At 38.5% G+C, this 19,197-nt stretch overlaps 4 protein-coding genes across 5 annotated transcripts in view; 2 read left to right on the top strand and 2 right to left on the bottom strand.

The window, feature by feature from the left end:
• Positions 1-143: 143 nt before the first annotated feature.
• Positions 144-3,725, bottom strand: LOC105286870 (BTB/POZ domain-containing adapter for CUL3-mediated RhoA degradation protein 3). The gene is made up of 4 exons (XM_011352125.3): positions 3,271-3,725; positions 2,531-2,843; positions 2,083-2,281; positions 144-2,005 (listed from the first exon to the last, which is right to left on the bottom strand). The coding sequence occupies exons 1-4, from the start codon at positions 3,431-3,433 to the stop codon at positions 1,814-1,816; spliced, it is 867 nt and encodes a 288-aa protein (XP_011350427.1). The 5' UTR covers positions 3,434-3,725; the 3' UTR covers positions 144-1,813.
• Positions 3,726-6,527: 2,802 nt separating this feature from the next.
• LOC105285991 (intraflagellar transport protein 20 homolog) lies at positions 6,528-7,608 on the top strand. Its single transcript, XM_011350594.3, has 3 exons — positions 6,528-6,669; positions 7,159-7,313; positions 7,387-7,608. Exons 1-3 carry the CDS (start codon positions 6,546-6,548, stop codon positions 7,498-7,500), a joined length of 393 nt encoding a protein of 130 aa, XP_011348896.1. The 5' UTR covers positions 6,528-6,545; the 3' UTR covers positions 7,501-7,608.
• A 422-nt stretch (positions 7,609-8,030) lies between these two features.
• Positions 8,031-9,371, top strand: LOC105285990 (transmembrane protein 234 homolog). Its single transcript, XM_011350593.3, has 4 exons — positions 8,031-8,409; positions 8,511-8,662; positions 9,042-9,201; positions 9,281-9,371. Exons 1-4 carry the CDS (start codon positions 8,394-8,396, stop codon positions 9,361-9,363), a joined length of 411 nt encoding a protein of 136 aa, XP_011348895.1. The 5' UTR covers positions 8,031-8,393; the 3' UTR covers positions 9,364-9,371.
• Positions 9,372-10,570: 1,199 nt separating this feature from the next.
• LOC105285989 overlaps positions 10,571-19,197 on the bottom strand; it is a 120,446-nt gene continuing 111,819 nt past the window's right edge. For both annotated transcript variants that reach the window (XM_011350591.3, XM_011350590.2), the window contains exons 4-8: positions 16,590-16,805; positions 14,439-14,599; positions 13,969-14,174; positions 12,260-12,535; positions 10,571-11,362 (exon numbers count right to left, since the gene is read on the bottom strand). In XM_011350591.3, coding sequence (XP_011348893.1) covers positions 11,169-11,362; positions 12,260-12,535; positions 13,969-14,174; positions 14,439-14,599; positions 16,590-16,805 — 1,053 coding nt within the window. In that variant the 3' untranslated portion in view covers positions 10,571-11,168. The remainder of the gene's footprint in view (positions 11,363-12,259; positions 12,536-13,968; positions 14,175-14,438; positions 14,600-16,589; positions 16,806-19,197) is intronic.

The following is a 19,197-nucleotide window of genomic DNA, read 5'->3' on the forward strand; positions in this document are numbered from 1 at the left end:
TGTAAAATATTTAAAAAAATAATTTGTAACTGTCACAATTTTAAAAGCAAATTTCGACATGTGTTTTACTAATTTAGCTGTTCAATTTTACAACTATTGTTTGTAGGACCGTATAGAGGCAGGAAATTTTATGGACTATTTCATTCAACGTAAATATATTCGATTCAATATATAACATACATGTTACAGACACGAATGGAAAGATATTTCACAATGTAAATATGTAACGCGATAATATGGTCCCTTTATCAACTATAAGATTACAGATTATTGAAAACACGAAAAGAAATATATGTATGTATATACACTACCAGAGTAGTCAAAGATCCGTATCAGATTTTATACGCTCGACCTTTATTTATTTAAACTTTTCGATATCCGAAAGCAAACTCTCTTTCCTTTCCTATTTTATTATGAAATAAGAAATGTTGGCTTCTCTTACCTTTATAGTTACAATCAGATTGCCATTCCAATTTTCTTAAGCAAAGATCACTATGATTAATGTCCTTACACAGATATGGGAATTACAGTAAGTGGCAATACAATAATATTTGGGATGACTCATCTCGCACAATCAGTAGAAAATTCGACATAAAGCTCATTTATTCAATATTAGACACACTGTATCACGTGTATTTGACTGGCGTTTCAAGCTAGAAATCTTGAAACGTGTATTTCATATTTAATATATATTTAACGTTATGATTCAATCGAGATAACATTGAAAACGTATCATTAAAACCACATTTGACTGATATATGTATATTAGATTCTGAGTTTCCATTTATTACTGTATTTAGTAGGGCAGTGTTTTACTCCACATCATCCTTTAAGCAGTTTAGAGTCCTGATGTTGCTATACAAAACGCAAGCAAATAACACATAATACATTTTATTGAAGTATCAAATTATGCAAATTTATGAAAGAGAATAATGACAAATTAATCATCAAATTCATAATAGTATTTGTAGGAGAATAATAAATGATGATAATAAAGTAAGTAATAACTAAAATGATGAGAATAACGATAACGATGATGACAGTGATGATATAATATATAATAATATAATAATAATAATAATAATACTTATAACAGGTAACAATGCAGTCCTCCTCTCTTAGTTCTGCAGAAAACTCTTTTTATAACAGATTAATCTAAATGACTGCTTAAAAGCTGTTATAGAGTACAAATTTATAAATAAATTTATCAGTCATAGAATGGCAATCTTCAGATTTATATTCTTCTCACAGATTTAACACGATTTGGCACATTAACAGTAAACACGCGGCGCTACGCTTTTCCTTCATGGTACGACTGATTGTATGAAATCAATAAGATGCCATTCTTACTTGCACGCTTATAAATATGTTTGTATAAGAAGGATAGCAAAAAAAAGAAGAAACTTATAATTTTGTCTTTAGGCTTTACATTAATCGAGGGGAAATACGATTCTCTTATGTGTATATATGTATATGTGTGTGTGTGTGTGTGTGTGTGTGTGTGTGTGTGTGTGTGTGTGTGTGTGTATGTGTATATATATATATATATATATACACATATTCAACAATTGGAGAGTAACGCGGAAATATTGTGATGTAAGAAACTTATCAAGACAGCTTATCGTTCGACTGTGGCAATCAGTTCCACGTCTCGAGGCCGAGAAGAGAAAGAAACTCGACTAATGTGAAATAATCGAGCGACGCGTCTTCTACACTCGATGCTTGCATCTTATCTGATATTGATGCACGTTTTTAGAGAGCGAACGACGCTGAGAATCGCGGGGTGCGGTGGATTTAAAAGGACAACACTGGGTCAGTTGGTGTTTTGTTTGTTGGAGCGAAGGCGGGCCAAGCCTGAACGCTCACCCTCTTCCTCGTCGGACGTACAGGCGACCGCACCGCGCGAGGATGTTGCCTGCATCAAATCCTGATCGGGGCCATTTCGATTCTCGTATAACAAAATGTTCAATGTTTCCTCGTATATTCGTGCTTCGGGGAATTCGACCTGAGGAAAAGAAGAAAAGTGTTTGTCTCGATGTAACTCGAAGATCAACTACACTTCAACGTATTGTGCGATGTTACCTTCGTATGTTTCTTGTCGGTCGTGTAGACGATTGAGTGGCAGCACACCTCGGCTACCTTGCGACCGTGTCCATAGAACGTCCAGCAGCAGATCTCGCTCGAGCTGATGACGTCTTTGATGAATAACACTCTATCGTTGAAGCGAAGCGATATCTTATCGAACAACTCTATGTTCTTTAATAGATTGTCATCCGACGTACTGCAAAAATCAGATTTATTTGCTTAGTTGCGTTTCTTTATCGAGCCCGACCGCTGCAGCGGTAGAACTACCAGACATTGTCGTGACATTTTATTCAGTGATTTTTATCATCTTTTTCATGATTCAGAAGTATCGATACATGTTATGAGATACACAAGAAACAATTTAGAAGCCTAAAGGCTTCGCTAACTACATTGTTTTAACTTAGAATCGATGAAATATTATAATACCCTTTACTTAAACATTTACCTTGTATAGGAGTATTTATTGTTATGCCTATTAATGAGCAACTTGACCACAGGCTTAGTAGTGTTGTTTATGAGAAATTGTTCATCCTTTTGCGAATTGATGAGAGGGATTCGGCAGATGGGCTCTACCTCATGTTCTTTCCGAAATAGTGCTTGTTCACAAGATTCCGCCAATTCGCTGATGCAATAGTATTTTGCCTCAGCGAGCAACTCTGCCATTTCTTTTGTGCTTTCTGGCAAAGGGACTGAACCGTCCCGCAAGAAATTCAAAATTGTTCCGAAATGTTTGCCACAGCGATCAATCAATATCCAACCTATTGTTACAAGATGTGATAGTCAAAGATATAAATAAATACATGTAAAAGCAGCATAAATAAAATATGGCACAAACTACTTTACACCGTTTTCTAATTTATACATTCAGGTTGATAAATATAATAATATATAAAGCTTTGGAAAATTAGGGGACTTAGTATAAAATAGTACTTCATAACTATTAAATCAAATGATTGGAGTTCTTTGAAAATTGTCTACAGTAATAAATAACTTATAACTGTTAAATCAACTATTTGAAACTTTGCAAATAAAGAGAGAATAGAACAAAATAAAGCAGAAGCATTATTTCTTCAATGTTTAATCGAACAAATTATACAGGTCGTACATTGAAGTCTGCAGATTGCACGAATTTCAATCCCAAGTACATAGAACAATTCTAAAAAGATGTACATAAAAATATTTCACCTTCAGAGTCGGTGAGCACTTCCATGCGACCGCTGAACATGGCACGCAGCATGGTGTCATGCTTCTGCAAAGTGCCTATGGTGGTATAATGGAGCGAACCACCGATGTTTAGTTTGACGTACTCCGAGGGATACTTGATCACCGTCTTGTGATCGCCCGACATAGCGAACTCTGATAACAGAAGCAGTCTCGGGACGAGTTACAACAATTGAGCAAACGCGACGACGGGAACGTATATCGGTTCCGGTGCAATCGGGTGCGAAGTGCAATCGAGGAACAGCTGAGAACGTGTCTCGGCGAGACGGTGTGACGACGCTACGAGCGTGGCTCGACGTAGTATTGAGCTACTTGAAAACTGCGCTTTTACATTCGCTGACATCGGGAAGAAGAAACGGACGCGCGTCCTAACGTATCCCCATTCTGCTCCATTTTAATCATCGACCTATCAAAATATTGAGAACGTCGGATTCATGATGTAAGAATATAAGGCGTTTCACTGCGCATAATGGCGGCCGAATAGCGGAGCAACCAATCAAATTGTTGGCCCAAATGCAGCGCGAAATGCGAACCCAGACAGCACACATGTCCAAAATCGGGACATAAAACGTCTTTTCGACGTTTTTTCGACGTCTTTTAGATGATGGTGTCCTAGTCCGATTTTATATTAGTTTTATATTTATCATAATATGCTGCATTATCAATATATCTAATACAACGTCCGTTGTTATATGTGAATTGATTGAAATGAATGTACAACGATGTTAAATATAAGATCGAACTATGTAGAAGGATCTAAGTTTTAAAAGTCTGTTGTGGATAATGTAAAAATAAATATATAACAATTAGTATATTATAATTAAAAACAAATGCATTTTATTTAATTTGTAGATATATTTTCTTTATTGCTACACCTGTATATTTTTTTTACATTTTTCTTTATTAAAATTATTTTCGACAATACTCTTATTAATATTTCTCATTCGTTTCAGGTGGGAACTACTTACGATATGTCATTTACTTTATTTTTTTATTTATATTTTGTGATATTGTTTTCCTTTTTGCTACACTTAATGTTAACATTTTACATGGAATAGCATCTTGTTTTAACCGCCGTAATTCTTTGGCCGGTGTATCTTTACACCTCGGTTTTGTCAATTGCATTATAAAATGATTCGTATCAAAATGCTTACTGCATACCCTTGCTAAAATGTAAACATTTTTACACATGTTTTTGGATTTGATGCCGTGCAAATACAAAAAGTAAGACATATGTATGTTAATTACAGTAACTAACCTGAATCAACATTTACATTTGTTTCATTAAGCTGACAGGCATTAAGCCACTGTTCCCGAATTGTCATTTCCTTCGGAAATCTAAAAAATGTGAATACCTTTTGTATCACTTTTATATGTATGGCTGCTACAATTTTTGATGCAACACGATGGCATTTCTATGAATAAAATATAATACTTAATACACTGATAAATTCCTATACTTGATGTTATTATTTTCATTTATTTTACACATTCAATAAATTTTTGTCACTTATTTATAATATAGATAAGTAATATAGAAATTATATGTTATTATAAATGAGAATATTATATATTAGGAGTGTGATTTAGTTTTGAGGGTTTTGCAACAGATGGCTGTAGTGTCAGTTTGTTCCAATAGCTGTTTCCGATAACTGTTGTTTCTTACAGTCTTGACATTATCCATCACATTTAGTAGCATTATAGCAATAGATGCAATAACAGTCGTGTTTATATCATCGTAAAAATGCAACTTCCGAAAGCTCTTTAGCATTTTCCACATGCGTTGCTTTTGTTTTTTAATCAAAACAAAACTGCGGCTGACGGTTATAGAATTCTTGTGGAAACTTATGGTGATTCTGCCCCATCAATTAACACGTGTCAATACTGGTTTAGACGCTTTAAAAGTGGTCATACTGATGTGAAGGACAAAGAACGCTCGGGACAACCAAGAAAGCTTGAAAATGCAGGTTTGCAAGCATTATTGGACGAAAATCCAACACAATCCACTTCAGAACTTGCCAGAGCATTAAATGTTGATCGTACAACAGTTACCAAACATTTACATGAAGTGGGAAAAATTCAGAAAGAAGGGAAATGGGTTCGACATGAATTATCGGAAAGTGCCATTGCGAACCGGTTGAACATTTGCATTTCGTTGATCACCAGGCAAAAAAAGAAGAGTCTTTTGTCTCGGATTGTTACTGGGGATGAAAAGTGGATCTATTTTGATAATCCGAAACGCAGAAAATCATGGGTGGATCCAGGCGAACCATCAACATCCACTCCGAGACGCAATATTCACGGTTCAAAAGTAATGCTCCGTATTTGGTGGGATAGTGTACTATGAGCTGTTAAATCCGCACGAGACTGTCACGGCTGATCGTTATCGACACCAATTGTACAAGTTGAAGCAAGCATTGGACCAAAACCGACCACCAATTGCGAGTAAACGACGGAAAGTGATTCTTCTTCGTGACAACGCTCGACCTCACGTTGCGTTATCAGTGAAAGAAACACTATTAGAGCTTGAATGGCAAGTCTTACCGCATCCCGCGTATTCTCCGGACATTGCTCCATGCGATTATTATTTGTTCCGGTCGATGCAACACGCTTTAGAGGATACACACTTTCATAATTTCGAAGAAGTGCGAAAATTCGTCGCCGAATGGATCAACTGAAAAGAAGAGTCATTTTATCGTGGTGGAATCCATCTCTTGCCAGAAAGATGAGAAAAAGTTCTAGAAAACGAAGGAAAATATTTTGATTAAGGTATTCATTCATTGTCATATTTAAATACATGCGTTTTTGAGCAAAAAAAACCCTCAAAACTAAATCACACCCCTAATAGAATCTATATAATATTCTCATTTATAATAACATATAATTTCTTACTTCTTTCACGATATATCATCTAACACAACACAATGTAAAACACACAATATAATCTTATTATCGTTTGTATGAGAGGAGCCATGTTGCTTTTTACATTTGGGCCAACTCTCTAATTGGTCAAGAGGTAGTCTTCATTTTCGACTACTGCGCATCTCGGGAATGAAACACCTTGTATTCTTACATCATGGTCGGATTCACAAAGCGGTTCGATCTAGTGCGTTCTCATCCGTGCTTTCATTGGCCAATCGCGTGCACGAACGATGTCACCAGACGACTCCGGTACCCAATCGCAGCTGGAGAAGGAGCGTCATACGTGACTCGATTATCCAAGACTGAGCGAGGACGAAATGGCCGACTCGTTGGCGAAGTACGGTCTTTATATCGATGATTTGAGTAAAATACGTGTTCTAGAGCCCGAGGCGGCTAATCAGACGAACAAGCTGAAGGAGGAATGTCAGAATTTCGTGTCCAGTAAGTTACGTCGATGGAAGACACGGCGAATTTACTCGATCAGCACCATCTACGCTTGTTCGACCGTCGATGATGACGCATCGATTGCACTGTGTATTTTCACTATTTGCTCAATAAATTCTTGCACGAGAAAAATCCATGCACCTTGTACTCTCGGGTAGCAGTTACCGCTTTTAATTACATTGAACGAATATCAAGTCCTGATATCTATAGGAGTTTGTTTTTTTTTACCAAGATTCATCCGTCAATCGTCTTCAAAAAAGAAATTAAATGTCAATTTTTTTTAATATAATATAAAACAGAAATAAATACTTTATCTCAAAATCCAAGTATCGCCTCAAATTGTAAATGTATTCTTTCTTGTTTCCTCTTTTAAAAGCTTTTGAAGTTGCACTCTTTTTGTCGATAATTGCACTTGTCAAAACAATTTCGAAATATTTATACATCGGTTACATATGCTATGGTCTACAAAAATCATCCATCCTGCAGAGATTACAGATTTTGAGAAAAATTCCGATGAATTTATCAAGATATTAGACACTTTAGGAAAAGAAGTGGAGAAAGAGAAAATGAAGACAATCGGTGCACGGAATCTGCTGCGTTCCATCGCGAAGGAAAGAGAAGCCCAAAAACAACAGATGCAGGTTATTACATTGATAAAGAGAATATATAAAATATTGACAGATGTATATCTATTCTAGTTTCCTTTGGTTGCAGGCGTTAATTTTAGAAAAATCCGTGGAACTGGAACGACTGCGAGTGCAGTACGAATCTTTTAAGAAGATTCAAATTGAACAATTAGAAACTATCGAACATTTGTCGATGAATTAATGAAACTTTTATAATATATTTCAAATGCCTTTTTCTAATTTGTTTATTATTATTAGGTGTTTAAATCTTGTAAATAAATCAAACAATAAATACGATTTATAATGAGGACAGGAATCATTTTACTCTCAAGTAATCCAATTCAACGACAGGAATCTTTCTATTTTCAAGTATGACGATGTTTAATTATACATCAAAAGGATCTTTTATCTATATAAGTAATACTACTTCATGATAATAAATTAGATCATTTTTAAATTTTCAATACAAACAATTCAACGATGAGAGATTTGCTTGCACATGGTTTAATTCAGCGAAATATTAATTACACAGCATAATCAGCAACTCTGTCGCCTCATAATATGCACACGAATAAAATAAAGGTAAACTGAAGACGTAATTAAGGTTTTAAAAGGAACATATATTTTTTAATGCATAAATCCGAGCAAGTGAGAGATGTAGATAATATCGATCCTTAAAATACTTCGAGAATCGCAATTTTGCTGTTCGATAAATCTCGACCATTTCAGTATGGAACGCAGCGGCAGCGCCGGCGATGCGGATCGTCGCGTTGGATCGTTTCGTATATTTACAATTATTATTGCCGAAAGTGAATCTTGCATGAAAAAATTCAAAGAGATCGATCTCCGTGGGGCTGTGAACGTTTGTTACATACTAAATATCGTTTGGGTAGAATCGCGATTGAGAGAAGCAGCGTGAAGTTGCGCGTCTTTTTAAACGGTTCACGGAACGGTGAGTCAGTAATGGCCGCGATTTCTGACGGTGCGTTTGGGTAGAATTTCTACCGCGAATTGTTTAAGAAGTTCTCACGATGCAAATTGCACTGCGCGTTTTACTCAACCTCCGTAATGTGCCACGTTAGATAACGAACAACAATGGCAGTTACTACTGGTGAGATTCGGTTCTTAACAATCTATTTTTGCCGATTTGTCACGAATTAACCTTTATGATACAACGAAACCGAAAGTGCTCATTGCGTCGATGTGTTGCAGATTCTGTGATATATTTGTGCCTCGTCGCGGTTCTCTGGGGAGCAACCAATCCATTTATAAAACGGGGTGCTCGAGGTTTGGAGGATGTCAAGGCTTCGTCTGCTTCTCGACGATTGATCAAGGAACTCGTATTTCTTGTAACCAAGTTAGAGGTTTGTCACATTCAGTAACAAGCATCAACAAATATTAACGAGATAAGTATACAGATTGAGCTTCTACCTTAGATCTTGTCCATAAATAGGCTCGTTCAATTGCTTTTGCTACATAAGCCTGGCTTTGAAGAGTTAAAACAGTCGCTTGAAATTGTGAGAAGAGTAACAAATAGTAAAAATTGCCGTTTTGTGAGGTTAAGAAATCTCAGACCAATATAATATCGTTCAAACCTTGTTCCATGAAAAAAAAATTATTGAATGAGCCTACTTATATAAAACTCTAAAGTTAAAGGCTCAATCTGCACATTTATCATTAATGATTCTATTGATTATGCATATTCAATTTGTATTGCAAGAATGATTCCATTTTCTTGCGCAGTACATCCTGCCATTTATTCTGAACCAATGCGGGTCGGTGCTGTATTTCCTGACTCTCCAGAGTACTGATATATCCTTGGCTGTGCCAGTTTCAAATTCCCTTACCTTCGTATTTACGGCAATCACAGGCTGGTTCCTGGGCGAGGAAAAAGTACACAGAAGTAAGTTACGTTTGATACGATATCATATTTCTATATGAAAATATGAATTGTTTGCCTCATTATCTGTTTTACTTTTCAGACACGTATTTGGGAATGATACTTGTACTGTGCGGAACGACATTGTGTTGCTGGGATAAGCTGAATAAAACTGTGGAGTCGTGATTCGTACATTTAAGACATCGATTATTGAACCTGTACTGATAATCCTTCTGCCTACCTACATGCCTGTGCCTCTCTCCCCATCCATAACCTGCTGTTTAATCCACATCCATCCCACGTAACGTGAGTACCACAATGATTAACACACATATGATGATATCCTTCCAACAGCAAAAGCAGTTACGATTTGCATGATGATTTTGCCTGTGAATATCACAAAGAATGATGTTGCGACAGTTTATTTGTCTTATTTCATTTATTAATTGTGTTACAAAATAAAAGTCGTTCTCGATTTTCCGCGTATTTAACGCATCTTACGCTCACAAAGAGATATGATGTCTATGTTAATATAGATGATTGGCTTTATTGGTAATTTTCGTACAATGCTGTCAATGTATATCCATGATATTTACATGCAAATCGCGCGTTTAATGATCCATATGTACACACGCACGTAAGTAGCACCGGGTAGGAATGAAGTCGTGGTGCGAGATGACTATTCATGTCGCCGTAATGAATTTGCCTCTTCGTTCACACGCAAAAGCGTATCACAGTATAACAGATAACGTTCAGCGTTGCGTGAGTCACTCGTGAGCCATGTTGAACGTGAAAAGCTATCGCAATAGCGTAACTGTAATCTGCGATTCACGAGTTTACAGCGACAAGTTGCATATGTATGGAAACGCGATAGATTCTAGTAACATTGATCAAGAATTACGATTATTAATACACAAGTATTTATTTACAATAAGCATGCAGAGACGAAATTGATCTATGCACAGGAGGATGTTCAGTTATTGTTATACGTAACGGCCCGTTTCATGCTCCTTTGAATTGTCGTCAAGATAAAAATTTGGAAAACATTTCCTCTTATTGTACTAACGCTTATCGTAGACAGGCGTGTTATTTGTTACGGAATACATTATGCATTCAGGAATTTTGATTGGTTAACAAACGTACACATAGAAGAAGAGTTTAGACGATGGCACTCTGATTCACGGTAAAATGAGATAAAACGCGTTAATGTCTCGTAAGACGCGCAGCGCATACGGATTTTGCGAGATGAAAATATGAAAAATGCTTTTCGCCGAGATTTAAGAGATTCAGAAATTAATGCGCGATGAAATGTTAATGCACGATACTTCTTCACATACGCATTCTCGTCATACGCAGCAAATTTAATCCGTTAAATTTGGCAGAGAGAAAGCTATTAAAATAAGACAATATTTGATATATTGTAGGAGGAAAATTCTCCTTTGGGATACATAAATCATATTTAAACTTATATTTCAAAAACTTATATTCGAGCATATCTCTTTTGCAATCTTCTCCGTTACAAAGAGAGTGTTATTTATTTGATACGCAAAGTATAATATTAATTTATGAAGTTTAGATTCAAAGCTCCTTCGCGCGTGCCTGTTTGCCTCTATTTGGGAACGGGTGTTCATTCTGTTACGTATATATATTTATTACGCATAAGACTTTACGTCAGGCGACGCGGAGATTCCATAAACTCGCGAAATCAATCAGCGTGTTAACAACAGCAATTAAATTTACACGTGCCGCAGCAATACTTTTGCGCTGTGAGCTAAACGGTTAAAGAATTAGAATCTCGCGCGATTGCGACTGACGCTGGCGACGTGTACGTTAAAAAGTATAGATAAGAGCGATGTATATTAACGATAAGTCGCGTCGTTATTAATTAGCGCGCACGCGCCGGGTATCGGCGCCTGTTAATCGCCTACGAGATTACGAATTACAATACATTTATGAAACTCGAGACTAGCATTGATCAATGGCCGTCCAATTCAGGCGCGAGACTTCTTGCTCTTCAGCTTGAACCATCCCGCGCTTTTATTCGGGTCGCGTGGCACAGACGTGGATCTGCTCAATTCCGGCTTGGAGCCTATAACCCGCGATTTGGTGGCCAGCGATTCCGTGGAAACGGTTCTATCCACTTTCTGCTTGTCCTTCGATTTCAAGGTGCTGCGGTTAATAGTACCTGTAATAATTGACGCAAATATTTAATACTTTCTGTGATAGCGATGAGTGGATATTTAGTAAATCACGAAATTGCATGCTCTCAAAAATGTAAAAAGTATATATTGAAAAATTTCATATATTTAATAAAAAATTCTCTGTGCAATTCAGTTGCAGCAATTTGAGAGAAAATCTATCTAATTTTCTCTTAAAAAAAGTTAAATTTAATTTTCTTCGATCTATCTTGAAGCAATAAAACTGATTACATTATATATGTATATATGGGAAAGGGTTTATGATAAATATCAAACTGCGGATATTGGTGCGTGGGAACTTGACTTGCCGGTTCACTCACGATATTTTTCTTACTTACGTGTCTATCATTCTATTACTAATGTCTCTATTAATAGTAATTTAAATTTTTAGAAGAGAGAGAACGGCATGTTACATGTTCTTTAACAAGAGATTAAAGTTGCTTCACGTTCGTTTTATATGAAATTGGTTACGTAATCTGTATACATACTAATATTTGCAATTTAATTGGTGATTGTTCCTTTCCCATCTACATTTCGTTTGAATTTAATTGAGTTTCAGTCATAGGTTAATGACAAACCACCATAAATTTGTTATAAAAGTACCTCGTTCTTCTTGTTGAAATTTAAAACTCATTAAAGCTGAATTTACTCAAGTTCTTTACAAATTTGTGCTGATAAGTAGAAACATGTATTGCTGCCGTAAATTTCTGTCTTTCACAGTCTAGTAAAATATCATGTATCCCATTAAAATGGGAAGCATTAATTTTGTTTTATTGAAGAATGCAGAGACATTTACTCGTTCTATTTAATGGTAAGAACGTTTACCTCTTTTCATTAAGGATACACGCATTTACTTATTTGATTCAAGAGTTAAGAGCATTTACTTGTCTTGGACAGATTGTCCTTGCTTCTCCGGGCTTCCTTTCCTCGGCGGCTGAGGGTCTCGCGGCTTCGCTGCCTGCGTCTCATGGTCGCGATCGGTTTTGCGTGCTGTTGCTGATCGTAGTTGATTTCGAACGGTTCCCTGTAGTGTCGCGGCTTCCACGGGGCAAGGACGCTCACACTTCTCGACACCGTTCTCGTGTGCGATTGCAACGGTCGATTTAACTCCTCGCGACTCGCCGCCCTACGTCGTTCGTTCGGGCCAGGTATTTCGCCGACTGGAATGCAGATATCGGACTTGAGCAGCAATTAGAGCGCGGTTACGCTTGACATTTTCTGTACTTTCACCGTCGGACGTCGTCCAGTTCGTTAAATAACTTTAAACGATCAGATAGAAATATAAGATGTTTTTTATTTTACCGACTTTGCTTCCCGTGACGCAAGTTTAATGCATATTGCAAAATTTCAAATAATAAATAGTATGCTTTAATGACTTATATCTCATAATAGCAATAATACTATTCGGAATAATTAGTAATAAATTATAAAAGGAAAGATTTGTATATCTATAAAAATATTCTTGAACTCATATGCAGAAGTGCTAATAAGACAGGATCTGTATTAACCCCTTCGGCGGCATTGACGTCATATGGCGCGAAAAATGTATGTGTCCATGTCGGCATTGACGCCATATGGCGTCCTTGTATTTTTTTCGATTGATTGGGCCGATCTTCATAAAACTTAGTACCCAAAAGCTTTTTGGGTCGCTGAATACGAATCCATAGTCAAAATTTCAAAATTCAAAATGACAGATCCAATATGGCGATCAAATATAATCATAAAATCAAAATTTGTTCGGAATGTTATTAAATCTGATATCTAAGGGTTTTTGGGACTGATGAATACGAATCTCAGATCACAATTCCAAAATTCAAAATGGCGGACCCAATATTGCGGTTAAAAAAGCAAAATCTATCTGAGTGTTATGAAAACTGGTATCCAAGAATTTTTTCAGTCGCTGAATTTGAGGTACAAAATTGCAAAATTCAAAATGTCGAACCCAATGAAGTGGCACAAAATAAATAAAAACTTTTTTCACTAAGTTTTTGGATGAATCTTTCCAAAGATAGTTTGGGTTCCCAATTCTAAGATACAAATACTTGTCAGTTTTTCAATTGTTCTTAGATAGATTTGGTGTTTTGACCACCATATTGGATCCGCCATTTTGAATTATGAAATTTTGTATCTCAAATTCGTATTCAGCGGCTCAAAAACCCTTTAGATACCAGTTTTCATAACAAATAGATAGATTTTGGTTTTTTGACCGCCATATTGGATCGGCCATTTTGAATTATGAAATTTTGTACCTCAAATTCATATTTCGCGAGCCAAAAAATCCCTAAATACAAGGTGTCTTTAAAATCCGATTACTTTTTTTTGGGTGCCACCAGGGGCACAAACAGTGATATTCTGTTTGCCGCTGAAGGGGTTAAAGAGCTTATATATTATATATCTAAACTGTCTGGAATCGGTATTTTAAAAAAAAAGAAAATTATGTGCTACAAGAATAGTTTATGAAAAACTTTCTAGCATATAATTTTCATTTCTCAAAAATATTGCGTTTTAAATAGTTTGAAGAGAATTAAGATCTTCGACATATTAGGACAGAATATGAATAGTTGCAAATAATACGTGAGAAAACGGATCATACCTGTAGCAGCGTGGAGATATACGACAGATCTCTGCGATCTTTGAGAGTTCTGGCTTTGCTGACTGCTGTCGCCCGTCGTGCTCTCGCCCGAGGACAACGCGCTCTCGGCAAGTCTCGGGGGTTTCCTTGGGCCTGATATGATACCCAAACGGTTTGAATTCGTGGCATCACGCCTCGTGCAGGCGTGGTCGTCGATTCGTTTATTTCTGAAATACATATCGATTCTAATATTAAATGTAACATTTAGTTATTTATAGCGTGTATATTGTCTATCTCCTTATGGAAAAACGCAACGATAAAATGTTTAAGAAGAATATTTTAAAGTTTTAGAGAAACACAATTATTTAAGATGATTAGCTTAATTTAAGTTAATTAATTGACAATTGAATGGTGACCAGTTAAATCATTCTCACGCAAAATATTTAGCCGGCTCGTAGCTGTGCATGCGCGGCTTGCATTATAACATTTACCTGCGGTCTCTGTTGGACGAGACGGACTCCTGATCCGTATCGCCGAAGAAGCGGAGATTCTTTTGCACGGAAACTCGTTCGGGCGCGGAGGAAGCTTCCTCATCCTCGGTGCCGGTCGTCAAGATCTCGCTCTCGGGTATTCTTGGCTTTTTATCCACCGACTGCAAAGTTATCGACGCTTCATTATTCATGATCTCAGGGAGAAGGGGGAGCACCAAATGTAGCCGTACGCAGATTATTTCTGTGTGTAACAATTACGTCCGCTTATTCCGAATATCGATTCATCGAACGTTATAATTTCGCGTACAGGAGACGGAATTTTGCAAGTGTGATAGATTGAAACGTATCGCTGTAATGATATATTATTCTACAGCACTGTATAATCCTCATAGCTAAGCACATACACTTGGCCACAGTTTCCTGACGTTTAGGGGCGGTTTTACCAGCCTCGATTAACTTTAACTATAGCTTGACGAATTCTTCATGATAGGTGGTACTAAAATTTTCTGTTTTACATATAAAAAGTTCTCATATCTTCAAACCACTTCACTTTTAATTATCTCGTTATTAACTTCTCTAATCTCGTTATCTTTTTATATAATTTTTCTGTAATAAATTTCAACAAAAAATCATTTTAATCGACTTTTCATGATCCATAATCGTAACTCAGATAAAGATCGTCATGCTTCTCCTGAAATAATCTTATTATGCGCTCGATGGGATATAATGGGATTATAAATAGGGATTAAAGCCGCTCAAGAGAGAGTTACTAACGGGAACGCTTCAAGGAACGCGTAAAAAGCCCGTCTCTTCTTTGTCAATTGTTCGGGACGAATGCGGAGCCAACTTAGCTAGCCTCCATTGGCGGTCGTGGATTTTTCGGTATCCAACCCCCGTCTCTCGCCGGCCGGTCGGAGAAAATTGCGCGAGCGCGTACAAAGCCGCGTATTCTTCCCGCAGCTCGCAAAAATCGCGGCCTCCCCCCGTGGTTGCATCGCACGGCGCCTTCATGAGTCATGATTCTCGCCGGCCGACTCATCCGATAGATCATCGTCCACAGCGAGATTCATACGCACGCAATCATCTTGAACGAGCGCGCGAGCGCGAATGCTCCTCCGTGCGAGGAGAGCAGCGTTTCCTCTCCTCTCTCCTCTCTGTGCTAGCCAAGATCGTAGGAGAATCGGAACTTAACAGAGATTATTCCCGCGCGAGCGCACGGACGTTGGCCGGCTCATAGGGCTAGGCGAGCAACCAACCTCCTGATCGGCACTTAATCTCGCGATTAAATTAAACCACAGAGCGCGGAGTTAGTTAAGCATTTAATCAAACCGGTAATTGGAGGTTGCGCTGCCCTAATGGCTCGGCGCAGCGACCCGCGCTCTGACTGATGAATGCGCATCGACCTGGTGCGCGCAACGTGCGCGAGATAACCACGGCACGATCACGGAGAATGAGAGAAAGAGGGAGAGTCCACTCGTTATCGGATAACATCCTTGAAAAAGATCCTAGATCTCGCAGGATGATTCGTCGCGTCTCCGATGCGACGTTTTCTCGACGACGACATTAACAGACGATTCTCTCTTGCCACTTGGCACTTGCCGGTTTCAAAGCCGGACACTCGTGCTAAACTCGTTCTCGTCGGGCCTTGAAGAACGCTGGACCAGACTTCGTACATAGTCCATTTCCATTCGGAATGACGTCAACCGAAATATTTTGTATTCGTTTTATATCTTGTTATTAACGAGGTCACCGGCCTCTTAAATTAAAAGATACGAAAGTGTTGAAACTCGACATTAAATTTTCATAATCGCTTATCTGTTTGGCGAACTATCGATCGCGAATATTGAATGCTTTTTCGTGTCGTTAATCACGCAGTTGATTTAGCTTTCTATAATTTTCTATCGTATAAACAGTTTAGAGTGCACCCAATAGTTTCACATATTTTTCTTGCAATTCTGAAGGAAATTAATCTGATGTAAGTTTAACTTTGATATTAAATTACTCAAGTTGCTCCCTTAGAATTAGACAGGATTTTTTATTATCGATAAATAACATTTTCACAATCCATCTTCTACCTTTAAGAATATGTCAGCGACGATAAACACTGTAGCGTAAATTGTTAGATATCGAGAAGCAGGAAGTGAGTCTTACCGCAGCATTAGATTTGTTCTTCCTCGAGAGGGACTTGAACCAGCCTTTCCTTTCCGCTTCTTGGCTCTGGTTGTCCCTGGTCAGGGTGTTGCTCGACTCGCAGAAGGACTCTTCCTCCCTGGTGAGAGTGCCGGTGGATCTCGAGAGTCTGGTCGGTCTGGGAGGGCTCGGGCTGCCGCTGGGTGTCGATAAGCGTCTGCGTTGACTGTAGTCCTCCTGCGGAACAGAAAAAACGTGTGTTACGTTCAGCAACTCAGCATCTTCCGCTATCTCTATACAACACTTTACAGTCTGTACCATCTATACTACAACCTCTTTACCCCGTCTGCTTTCGCCCTTGTTCTCTAAGCATGATTTATAATACAAAGTGTCCCATGGGAAATTGCTGAAACTAATCAGCTGTCAGTTTTAAACGTATGCAGTTATTGAAAAAACAAAAATTGCGTTGGAAAGAGGAAAGTCTGCAGTTTTTAATGGGTATAAATAAAATTGAGCAAAGTGTTTTTATATCAGTTTATTTTATTAATGAAAAATATGCTAATAATCAAGTAAGCTAATGATAAATATTTTCAAAGTGTGCACCATCTGAATTTGTACAAAAATCAATTCCTTTACGAAAACTTGTGAAAACTTTTTCTAACATGTCGTCTTTAATGTTGCTGACGACCTTTTTAATAGCTACTACTAAATCTGACACTGTTTCTGGATTTCCGGCATAACAATGGTCCTTAATGTATCCCCAAAGAAAGAAGTCACATGGATTTAAATCCGACGAGTACGGTGGCCATTCTAGCCCCCTCCCCTGGGCAAATTTGGGGTATCCCAGACCGATGACTCGATTGCCATAAACTTTATGGATTGTTTCGAAGACCTCCTGGGTTCGATGTGGTGTCGCTCCATCCTGCATGAAATGAAATCCTCTGACCAGGCCTCTTTTTTGCATGAGGGAAGAATTGTGTTTCAAGAAGCTGCTTGTAACTTTCACCAGTGACTGTTGATTCGAAGAATTGCAGATAAATTCCTTTTACCGAGATCGCAGCCCATGCTGTTATTTTTTGTCGATGTAAAGGTTTAGCCAGGGAAACGTTGGGATTTTCCGACCCCCAAAATCTATAATTTTGTTTATTAACATAACCATTTAGCCAGAAATGTGCTTCGTCCGTGTAAATTATCAATTTTGCATCAAGTTCTCCATCTTCAAACATTCCATTTATCGTCTTGCAGAATTCCACACGTTTCGTCATAGCGCGTTTGGTTAGCAATTGATGCGATGTTATTTTATAGGGATGCATTTTCAGGAAATGTTTTAAAATCCTGTGTAACGTTGTTTTGGATATTTCAAGAGCTTGGGCAGCTTTCCGAATGGAAGAATTTGGATTCTCTTCAAAATACTTCTTAATATCTTCAATGTTTTCTTCTGCAGCTACAGACACAGAAGGACCTGGCAGATCATGTCTACGGTCTTGGATAGTTCCATACTGCATAAAATTATCGATAATTCTGATAAAAATAACACAAAACATTATTTTAATGCAGATTTATTGCCAAAAAATGGAGTGACGTAACGCATACGTTTAAAGAAATAATAAATTCTAACCTTTTCAGCGTGTTTTCGCTCTTAACTTTATGTGTTCCGTATTTAGTACGAAACCCCCTGTAAGCATTGCTATAAACTTTTCCTCTGGAAAAGAAGCACTCGACAAGATAAATCTTTTCTTCCGTCGTCAGATTACTCATTTTGACGCGCACGGACTTGCATCTACCACAACCAGAATAAAACTGCGGACACTCAGATGAACGACCGTTAACCGTAAGACCCTTTCTGAAGTCATGGAGGGGAGAACCAATCATTTACTTTCAGCAACTTCCCATGGGACACCCTGTACTTTGCAGAATCTGATAGTTCACTCGCAACCGCTATCCGATACAATGACAATTTATAGCTCGGACACGAAAGGGACGCGGAAAACGTATGGGACCCTAATTGGCGTCATCTTAAGCGGCGCGGCGTCGCGATAATCGCGTTCCGGTATGTGCCGTTGTACGGTGTCGTCCACGCGACCGTCTCGTTCTCGAGCGTCTCCCAGCGGGATCGGATGTACGTAGCGGATCGCAACCGAGCGATCCCGATGGAGAAATGCACGCGCGTACGCGCGCGGAAACGGATACGGGTTCTCTCGCACGCGTCCGCCGTTAAGAACTGCAAGTCGGCGAGGCGCGGAGGGGAAGCGGTAAATGGAACTCATTGTCGGGGTAATCTGATCGCGTAGCCAGATCCACGCGGGTGGCGGACCATTCGAGCGACGCGTCGCGACGTGTAGTAGCCCGAGATCAAGTCGCGAACCCGCGGTTTCGCGGGTCGATCCGGTCGAGTCTACAAAGAGAAACGAAGGCGCGTGACACTCGCTGCTAACCGCGATTATTCGTTACTTACGTTAATCGTTATTTCATGAATCACGCCCGTTCGTCCAACCGACCGACCGCCTTCCACATTCCGCTGCTCCACTCACGGGATGTATCGTAGAAGCAAGCCTCGCGGGCCAGCCTGGCCATGCACGACAGGTCCCGCTGGCCTGGAAAAACTCGCCCCTTTCGAAGCGGAGGACGC

Source organism: Ooceraea biroi, chromosome 1 (genome assembly GCF_003672135.1).
Source record: "Ooceraea biroi isolate clonal line C1 chromosome 1, Obir_v5.4, whole genome shotgun sequence".
Taxonomy (NCBI): Eukaryota; Metazoa; Arthropoda; class Insecta; order Hymenoptera; family Formicidae; genus Ooceraea; species Ooceraea biroi.

Excerpts from the sequence above, each read along its gene's own strand:
- LOC105286870 (XM_011352125.3), bottom strand. The coding sequence starts at position 3,433 with ATGTCGGGCGATCACAAGACGGTGATCAAGTATCCCTCGGAGTACGTC. Across the intron at positions 2,282-2,530 it reads AATAAATACTCCTATACAAG|TACGTCGGATGACAATCTAT; the intron begins GTAAATGTTTAA and ends TGATTTTTGCAG. Across the intron at positions 2,006-2,082 it reads CCGACAAGAAACATACGAAG|GTCGAATTCCCCGAAGCACG; the intron begins GTAACATCGCAC and ends TCTTTTCCTCAG.
- LOC105285991 (XM_011350594.3), top strand. The coding sequence starts at position 6,546 with ATGGCCGACTCGTTGGCGAAGTACGGTCTTTATATCGATGATTTGAGT. Across the intron at positions 6,670-7,158 it reads ATGTCAGAATTTCGTGTCCA|AGATTACAGATTTTGAGAAA; the intron begins GTAAGTTACGTC and ends TCCATCCTGCAG. Across the intron at positions 7,314-7,386 it reads CCCAAAAACAACAGATGCAG|GCGTTAATTTTAGAAAAATC; the intron begins GTTATTACATTG and ends CTTTGGTTGCAG.
- LOC105285990 (XM_011350593.3), top strand. Across the intron at positions 8,663-9,041 it reads TTCTTGTAACCAAGTTAGAG|TACATCCTGCCATTTATTCT; the intron begins GTTTGTCACATT and ends TTTCTTGCGCAG. Across the intron at positions 9,202-9,280 it reads CGAGGAAAAAGTACACAGAA|ACACGTATTTGGGAATGATA; the intron begins GTAAGTTACGTT and ends TTTACTTTTCAG.